This window comes from Ciona intestinalis, unplaced genomic scaffold (assembly GCF_000224145.3).
Source record: "Ciona intestinalis unplaced genomic scaffold, KH HT000079.2, whole genome shotgun sequence".
Lineage (NCBI taxonomy): Eukaryota > Metazoa > Chordata > Ascidiacea > Phlebobranchia > Cionidae > Ciona > Ciona intestinalis.
Window position 1 is genome coordinate 48,405 of NW_004190401.2, and position 10,036 is coordinate 58,440.

General features: G+C 34.3%; 2 protein-coding genes across 3 annotated transcripts in view; both read right to left on the reverse strand.

Annotated features, from left to right (window-relative positions):
* Nucleotides 1-1,355, reverse strand: part of LOC100175029 (sodium/potassium-transporting ATPase subunit alpha-3) — a 13,404-nt gene extending 12,049 nt beyond the window's left edge. The window contains exons 1-3 of one of the 2 annotated variants that reach the window (XM_026838417.1): nt 1,209-1,355; nt 803-884; nt 559-677 (exon numbers count right to left, since the gene is read on the reverse strand). The gene's annotated coding sequence lies outside the window, so the exon portion shown is untranslated. Of the gene's footprint in view, nt 1-558; nt 678-802; nt 889-1,208 lie in introns of those variants that run through there. The other variant, XM_009863055.3, reaches the window with a different exon arrangement.
* Nucleotides 1,356-1,718: 363 nt separating this feature from the next.
* Nucleotides 1,719-10,036, reverse strand: part of LOC101243505 (sodium/potassium-transporting ATPase subunit alpha-3) — a gene marked incomplete in the record, with an annotated part of 20,984 nt that continues 12,666 nt past the window's right edge. The window contains 15 exon segments of the mRNA XM_018815516.2: nt 1,719-2,327; nt 2,669-2,862; nt 3,652-3,782; nt 4,194-4,339; nt 4,707-4,830; nt 5,161-5,315; nt 5,611-5,779; nt 6,218-6,368; nt 6,668-6,804; nt 7,053-7,228; nt 7,446-7,638; nt 7,933-8,054; nt 8,345-8,467; nt 8,779-8,977; nt 9,580-9,699. Coding sequence (XP_018671061.1) covers nt 2,299-2,327; nt 2,669-2,862; nt 3,652-3,782; nt 4,194-4,339; nt 4,707-4,830; nt 5,161-5,315; nt 5,611-5,779; nt 6,218-6,368; nt 6,668-6,804; nt 7,053-7,228; nt 7,446-7,638; nt 7,933-8,054; nt 8,345-8,467; nt 8,779-8,977; nt 9,580-9,699 — 2,169 coding nt within the window.

Consider the following 10,036-nt stretch of genomic DNA (forward strand, 5'->3'; position numbering starts at 1 on the left):
AGTACCAAAAGCAACTCCAACGTTTACAATCACGTAACCCTATCTAGTTAGTCACTGTTCTCTCGAAGCGTCTGCGTGTTTCTCCGTCTCATAACATGTACGGTAAGGTTTATAAAGGGGAATTGAAGTAAAAAGACAGATGTAACTTTACGACGTGACAAATGTCAGGAGAGAAACCATATAAATACATCAACACCATAAGCGAACATATGTTGCTATAAAGATTTACAACCACAATAAACCGAACCGCTACAAGTTACAAGCTATCGGTTAGAATAAACAAACTTAGTATTGACTAAGTTTGTATTGACGTATAACAAAATACAATACAAATAATAATAATAATAATAAATTGTTTAAATTTAGTTATTTGGGCAAGAAAGTCTAGGTTAAAGTAAAACAAATTTAAACAACAATGAGAATGACATTCAGATTAAAATGACAATCATTCTAAACATATCATAACAAAAACTATTGAACAAACATAACTGATGAAAAACCATTAGGATTTCTCTATAAATAATAGAAGATACAATTATTACATCACATATAACTTACTTGCTTCACAATACCGGCCGGTGTCTTCACCAGGACTAACTGTTACATCAACAAAGTGCATTGTGGCATAACTGGCTTGACTATGACATCATATCCTGTATCCTGTCATTTCACAATTGCTGCATCGTGACATAACATTGCATTTATTTGCTTAACAAGGTTTTGTTTAGTCACAAAAGAAAAATATAAAAGTATATTGTTTAAGTGTTGTATTAATTGTTAATAAATTATGATTATATATTACCTCATAATGCAGCTTTGTTTAAAGTCATTAATCATTGTGATTCAGCATGTATTACATCACCACCACGAGTCATCAGAAAATTCTAAGAACTTTTTCCAAAAAGCGACCAATGATATAAATAATCAAGCTATTTAGGTCATGAGAATCTACATTATAAAATAATGTTAAGAATAATCGAAGAGATGCACCATACAATAACTTTTATGTTTTGTATGTCTTTTACTTTACACTCCTCAAGTAATGTTAAATGTAAAACCATACAAAGCTAATATGCTTTCTACACTTACATATCAGGTCCCTTATTATGCCGAAGGACCTCACCCATACAAAATAGACCATACATAAAGTAATACACATATATTTGTAATTATATGTTCTTTATGTTGCACAGAATAAAAATAAACACCTTTCCACCAAAGTTATCATTCCAATATGATGTCAACTTTAAAAAACTGTGCAGTTTTTAATTTGTTTCATTATCTTCTTAAAAACTTGTTTAGACATTGTCAACAGAATGAAAACAATGAACTAACATTGTACACCGTTTAAACATATTCTTAAGCACCTGTTAATGATACATTAAAAAATAAGGAAAAATCCAACTGTTATATTATTTTAAGATTGAGAAGAAACAATAATAATATAGAAATACTAAATAGAAATGCACAAAATAAAAAATAAACACCTTCCACCCAATGTTACCGTTCTTGTAGAATAAATTAAATTTGTTTCATATCTTCTTGACATTTAAACAGAACTTATTGCATATTAAACCTAAGTATTTTTAAACACATATTAATTGCTACCTAAATAAGCTAAAAAAATGTAATTATTTCCCAGATTTGAGAAGAAACAATTACCATAATAGAAATAACATTATTCCTTACTATTAAGTTGATACACAATAAAGACCATATTAATGTAATTGTTATTTATTGTAACCAGATATTTGCACAACGTTACGTTGTATCTGTTTTAAGCGACCTCATTCATGCGGCATAAAGATCATATAATATGTTGCAGGAAAAATTTTGTCAAAATTTTGGATTTGAATTCCAGACAGTTGACGCACACACACACACTGCCACACATTAGAAGGATGTTGCTACTTTGCAAAAATTACGTTTACTCATATTATAACACGCGACACACAAACACCTCGCATGAGGCGTCGGCAATAACTTGCGGTAAAAGCAGATGTGACTACATGAATTAGTAAAAACAAAAAAAAACATCAAAAAACGCAGATATCCAATTATTCCTATAATGGCAGGTTAAGATGTCATGTAATGTTTGTGCAAGTAGTTCAACTAATGTTAAGAAATTTGCTAGAAAAAATTTTGCCAAGTTAAATTGAATAAATAAATACGGAGTGAGCACCTCAAACATTAAACCACCGTGAATGAATATAAAAAGAAAAAGTTCCTTCGTGACTATTGGCCACATTGTGGCGTGTGTGTGTGTGTCGTACCAAATGTTTCCAAGAAGATTCCTTCTTAATAATAAGTCTCACTCTCTGCCCAACCTGGTGAAAAAATAACAAATTAATTCAAAACTTTGTAGTAAAATTAGGTAAAGGGCAAACTATATAAACAATTTAAGTTACTTACTTTAGAAAGTATAGTAATATTAATTCTGTTGTAAAATACTGGTCTTAAACACAAGTTGGTCTATTTATCATTTTATTCTACATGAAGTTATCTGGCATCTTATATCAAGGGTTATAAGTCACAGTTAACCTTTCTGCTACACATTTTCTATTAATATGTGACTTTCATGGCCTATTTACCCCACTAACCCCAACACACATATATATATATACGAGTCATAACACAATACATTGGCACCACAATAACCACTACAAACCTCCTGGGTATTTTCTGATGAAGAATTTACGGATCTCGTCATACAACCAGATAATGAGTGAGAAAGGCATGGGCACCAACCACCACTCCCATTCAAGTGGATACATCCTTAATGCTGAGTCCATACCGGGGCAATATGATAGGAAGGTGGCCAATGCTGTTTCTTCAAACAATCCCATCAACAATACTTTGTTTCTGCGAGGAGAATTTAAGTTGAAAATAAAAACTATGTTGGTTTTGCTGGCAGGCGTAATATATAAAAATTAACTTTATTGAAACCAATAATTTTGTTTTTGTTTCATTTTTTTGTATTCTATTGCATGTTTTAACACCTGTAAAAATATCTAATAGTCAAGAAGTTGAAGCTAATGAGCACCATTTAGAGAAATACTGCTTCCATGAAAAAACTACAGATTTGTTGCGAGTACACAACCGTAAGCTTAACATCATATGTTTTAGCACCCCAGTTTATACATTTAACATAGTTGACCCTGCTGTTAGGTGTTTGTACAAACATGCAGAGCCAAAGTATATTGCATTCACCACATTAATCAATGAGGTTCCCTATGTTTGACAACTATAAGTATAACTGCATTTTAACAATGTCACCCCAGATTTTACCCTGCTGATAGGTGTCTATGCTCACAAGCAGAGCCAAAGTATATTGCATTCACCACATTAATCAATGAGGTTCCCTATGTTTGACAACTATGAGTGTAATTATATTTTAAACAATGTCACCCCAGATTTTACCCTGCTGTTAGGTGTCTATACAAACAAGCAGAGCCAAAGTATATTGCATTCACCACATTAATCAATGAGGTTCCCTATGTTTGACAACTATGTGTGTAACTATATTTTAACAATGTCACCCCAGATTTTACCCTGCTGTTAGGTGTCTATACAAACAAATAGAGCCAAAGAACATAAAACATTATGCCTATTAACATAAACCCGTAAACAAAACAGAAATAACATAAATACCTCATTCCCTGCTGGAAGATGGAGAGACGTCGAGTTTTACTGATGAGCAAATCAGCCCATTGTACGATCACAATTGATGTAAAGAAAGCAGTATGACACGTGAACTCAACAACCTTCCTTTGGCTGTATGACTGTGGGGAGCATGGGGATAAGTTAGAAAATAGAAAATCTTTAAAGTTTTTCATTAAAAAAGCTACTGCCAGGCATTTAAGGACTGATTGAAATTGCCTGTCAACTTATTTTTAGATAACTGATGTTTAGTTTCTAAAAATGTTTAGTTTCTAATTTGAAATACTCTATTTAAAAAAAAAAAGTTAAAACCAAAACTTTATATTATTTATTTTCTGGTGCAAACAAACTAATTGCATACCAATTTTTTGGGGCGGATAAGACACAAAATTTAACACACAAACTCAAACAGGTTCGGGGGAAAACATGTAGGTTTTTGTAACAGCAAAACAATGTACTTGTATATAACAGTATGCCACAATAGCAGAACATTTCTAATATGGTTCCAGTAAAATAAGAACACCCTGACTTACCCATTCTTGCCCGTATGAATCAACCACTGCATCGTTGGTTCTATCGTCCCATTCAACACGGATACCAAGAAGACGATCAGGTTTGAACCCATTCATCATCATGATAACAAAGTAATTCACGAAACCAGCCAATGCTTGGATCATACCTGGTAAAGTTTGGGTTTAGCTTCAGTGCATACTGTTAAAACTACAGACATAAAATCAAAAAAAAAATATGAGTTTAGGGCAATGGTCATTTATAATTCTGTTGTTATTTTATGAATCTGAAAAATACAGTCTGGCATTTTTTGTTTGTGAAAATTATGGGAAATATCTTTCCTTTCACATCACAAACAAAATTATTGCCAGAATTAATCCTTCAGACTAAAATAAAATTGTATATGTTGTTGTCAGGTGTAATGTATGTGTTGAAGCAATCTTCTGGCAATTATTGTTTGGTTTGTAACCTTAATCGAACACATTTCACCTGTTATACAACGAGACACCACTAAAACATATTTTGTTAGAAATTACCGATTTGTCCGTATGTGAGCGAGATGAGACGTTCATTCACGAGACGATCTTTCACGGGATCACGAGGTTGACGTTTCATGATGTCACTTTCTGCTTGTTCGTAAGCCAATGAGATCGCAGGTAACTATGTAACAATGGGATGGTTATGATGTCATATGTAACAATGGGATGGTTATGATGTCATATGTAACAGTGGGATGGTTATGATGTCATATGTAACTATGGGATGGTTATGATAATAATAAACAAAATGTACAACTAAATTCAAGTCATAACGTTCTATATCTATAAGGGTGAGACCTGAGACCTGGAATGTAGGTATATTACACCAACACCCAGAATTAATTAGAGTAAAATAAAAAGATTAATGAGAATAACATGTCATACAGCCCACTATGATGTCATACATCCCACTATGATGTCATACAGCCCATTATGATGATACACAACTAACCAGATCAGTTCCGAGATCGATACAGAGGATGGTGACGGTGCCGAGAGCAAGCGGAATGTTGAGCATGATGAAGATGAGGAAGGGAGTGATCTCAGGGATGTTGGATGTGAGAGTGTAAGCAATCGACTTCTTCAAGTTATCAAAGATCAAACGACCTGCGATTAATGGAAAAGTTTAAACATAAAATTGAAAATTTATTTAACAATTTCGGATTTTTTTTTGGACCAAACAATGCACCACAGCATAAGCATTGTATTTAATAAGATATATTAAACGAAGATTTGTATCCTGCTCAAGAATGTTAACTTTAAGATGGTTCAATCGCCTCATATGTTTGATTGATCAATGTATTCTATACCTGAGGGTTTACAGTTTAAACTTTGTTTGGTACAAAAAGCTCTGGTGATCAACAAACCTAGATAACAACAATTTATAAAACACACGACCAACCTTCCTCAACACCAGTTACAATGGAAGCAAAGTTATCGTCCAATAAAACCATGTCGGCCGCTTGTTTTGAGACATCACTGCCAGCGATACCCATGGCAACACCAATGTCTGCTCTCTTCAATGCAGGCGAGTCGTTTACTCCGTCTCCTGTTACAGCTACGATGGCTCCCTGTCAATCAAATGTTGTAAAGTTTGAGGAATACAAAATTTCAAATATGTTATGAACTTATATATTACAGTTATGCCAGGCAAAATTATAAAGTTTGCCATTACAAAAGGAAGGTTTCTGTTTTAAAACAATGTTAGATGATAATTTTAAGGTTGACACTTGATAATGCCAATTAAACCCTGGACCACAGCTAGCCCCATTACCCAAACCATACAAACCAAAAAAATATACACAGGGGAGGCAGTGATAGTTAAATCTATAATTTATCAAACAAATTTAACCTGATAGTTATAAATGAATGCTAATGATTAAAGTATTGGAACCATTAATAATTAAGACCTAAGTTGGCCATTATCCCAACCTTGCATAGACACCAACATTTTTATATGCAGGTAAGGCAGTGATAGCTAATATATATATACACCATATACAACCCACCCCACGCTGGCAACTCTCCACAATAACAAGTTTCTGTTGCGGTGAAGTTCGAGCGAACACGATCTCTGTGTGGTTCTTCACGATGTCATCCAAGTCTTCATCACTGATGTTACGAAGGTCCGAACCGTGGACGACAGCTGCTTTCGCTTGTCTGTTGTCAAATAATGGAGATTATTAAAACATGTGTAATTTAGTAATCAGGACTTAAGGTGTATGATACACATCGCATAATATATTTCAAAACACTAAGCTTTCTTATGTTTCTAACCCAGAAGATAACCCAATTACTGTATTTCTTCACAATTTAATAATCTCTATATGAATTGCAGTGAACACGACTCTGAACAGCAAGGTAAATTAGGTTTGGGATTTAAATCTAGGGTTGATGAATAGAATGTCACCCATGTTTCCCCTCCACATTACCCCCACACACCCCCCCCCCCTCCTCACCTTGGGTCAACTTCATCCACAGGAATATTCAACCTTGCAGCAATGTCCTCAACTGTATCGTTACCCTCCGATATAATACCGACACCTTTAGCAATCGCCTTCGCTGTGATTGGATGATCTCCTGTTACCATGATAACCTGGAAAACATAGAAATGTTAGAAAACGTCTGAAGTAAGAAGAAATTTGAACAAAAAGTGTAAAAATTTAGTTTTATAAAAAAAATTAAAAATATAGCTGTTTTAAAGTACGTAAACTACATAAATAAAATCAGATTGAAGTTTAGCAATTATAAAACATCAAGGCTCTAACTATAAAAAACTGTAATATTACTTTTGTTATAAATATAAAACCTATTTTAAAATTATTTTAATGTCAATATTTTCACCTTGATTCCTGCACTTCTGCATTTCCCAACAGCATCAGGCACAGCAGCTCGAGGTGGATCAATCATGGACATTAACCCCACAAATGTTAGGTTTTCAAGGGGGAAGTTGACATCATCAGTATCAAAGTTGAAGCCGGGTGGAAATTGGTCCAATGGAAGATACTCGTGGCAGAAACCTGAGGGCGAAGATGGTGTTTATATTGTTTCTATTAACATGTTTATATTGTCTCTATGTTAATTTATAGACAACAATCTAGACAGTGGCAAGTGATCGTCCATAAGAAAACTATTTTTCCCAAAAACATTGATTTGAGCGAAAGGTTACCCAGTGAAAAAGCTGTTTCCTTGATCACAAAGTATTTTTAATATACAGTAGAGACATCACAAACATACCAAGTACACGCTCCCCTAATCCACCAAGCTCCATGTAAGCAGATTCAAAATCATCTTTCCATTCCTGAGTCATTGTTTCTGCAGCTCCTTTGTTCATGATGCGGTTGCAACGATCCAGGATTCGTTCCGGAGCTCCCTTCATCACCAGCAAGTAACGTTTATCATTTGGATCTTCTGTCTCGTGGATCGAAACCTGGGATGTAAGGAATAAGTTAAAAGGTTTAATTAAACAGTGGTAGGAGACAGGTATGGTATTTTTAAATATATCAGTTAAACTATGGCTGTTTTAGCCCAACATATAAAAGGGGTTCTTAATTCATTATTGTAGATACATTATATAACAGTTGAATCCTCTTGAATTTGTTTCTACACAACGCAGTACTTTCGTAAGCTATTGCTAAAGTGAAAGTTGGGCAGTTTGAAAACTATATGTTACATCACATAATATGACATCATCACACATGTGACATCATCACACGTCACCAACCTGGTATTTATTCATTGAATTGAAAGGAATTTCCACGATCTTTGCGTTTCTTCTTCTTCTGCCTTCAACGTCTCCCAAAGATAATTCAACGCATTTCAACAACGCTGACTCTGATGCATCACCTAGTGGGGAAAACGGGGAGAAAATTGTTATAGGGTAAAACTTCTAAAACAGATTTGTAAAATCAATGAATACAGATACACAATGAATGGATGTAACTTATTTATCCTTGCATGGCTGGGAACAAAAGTCGCCATAACACGGGTGTTCATACACCTCGTGCTAGCTTAATAGTTATCATGTATGTAACTTTGTGGATGACTATTTTGGGTATTTTTTTATTTGTAAGTATTGAAAGTTGTTTTATAATACAAACACGACAACCCTGATGTTCCAACACAAGTCAACTCACCAGCTGTGTCTCTCTTCAACACTGGAACATTCTCCTGGCCTTGTAAGAAGTTTGCTCTGTTACATAACAATGCAACTCTTGACAAAGCAATCCAGGTCTCGGACTTTGTGTCGAATGATGTTCCTGGATGATTATGTTGTTATAATGGAGGTTGTGATGTCATAATATAATGCTTTAACATGTGTGAATGTAGAGCAATGAGCAAACTACAGCAGAAATCAGGTTTATTGACATGTATTACCGCATGATGAAACATATATACTATATAATGTTGGGGTAATGGGCCAACTTTAACCCAAATGCCTTGCTGTAGGACTTCACCCATATATATTGTTGTACATATACAATGAAATATAATGGGCCATTCTGATATAAATCTAAGGTCCCACGGTGTGCCTTGCTGTAGAACCCCATATCGTTGTATGCTAACTCACCAGATTGATCTTCTGTTGTATCAGCTTCCACGATCTGATTATCAAACCACATATGTGCGACAGTCATTCTGTTCTGCGTCAAAGTTCCAGTTTTGTCGGAACAGATTGTTGATGTTGATCCAAGAGTTTCTACGGCTTCCAGGTTCTTCACCAAGCAGTTCTTACGAGCCATACGCTTTGCAGTCAAAGTCAAACACACCTGGAAACCACATTCATATTTACAACTTTGACACAAAGATTTATTACAACCATGGGGAATTGGCTGGTTAACATCAGAATATTGGAAACCACCACAAATACATGGAAGGCAGTGATAGTAACACAATCCTGTGAAATAAAATCGGCCACATTGGATGTAATGTTTACTGATTAATCTAGAAAATTCCCAGGGCTCCGCTCCTTTAAATGTAAAATTTCACACACAATAATCTATTATTTCAAACAAATCTGTTTAATATCCAAAAGACCTATTACAGTCGCACTCGTTTCAAACTAACGTTTTTCATAGTTTTCATAGTACTTTTAAAAGCTACATTGTATTGCAAAACAACATCCGTTTATTATTAATGTTTAATATTTAAATCTAAAAAGTTTCTACCACCTGTAAAACCTTATATAAACATGACATTTTGACATATACTATTATACATATATATATATATTTTATTTATTTAAATACAGTAGCAAGATCAAATTAACTAAAACTACAAAAAGAAAAGTTTGTTGAGAAGTTGAGAATAACTGCCTTAGATGAATAAGCGCACAATAAGTTGACAATCACTGGTTTATAAGAATACTCACAGTAACGGTAGCAATGAGACCCTCAGGTACATTTGCCACAATGATACCGATGAGAAACACGGTCGATTCCAACAAAGTGTAATTCAAGATGATGGAGATGATGAAGAAAGTTACTCCGAGAAACACGGCGACACCTAGTGTTGGTTGGCATGGTGATTATACTGACACTTAGTGGCAGGAGTTTATTACAGCGGTGGGTTTATAGAAATAACATGTTTTTACTTAAATTCTTGCCTGATACCAGCAAATGTTGGTGTAATAAAGTTTAACCGGAAAAGTTTTGTTTAAAGTCACATATAGTAATTTTTGTTTGACCCACCGCTGTAATATACATATTGTGGAACACTTTTGCATGCAAAACAAAGGTGGGGGAAAACTAATGGAACATATTTGTTGTTTATATAACTATTTATAGTTACAGGTTTGTAATAGCTTTCCCACACTATTGTTATCCAAC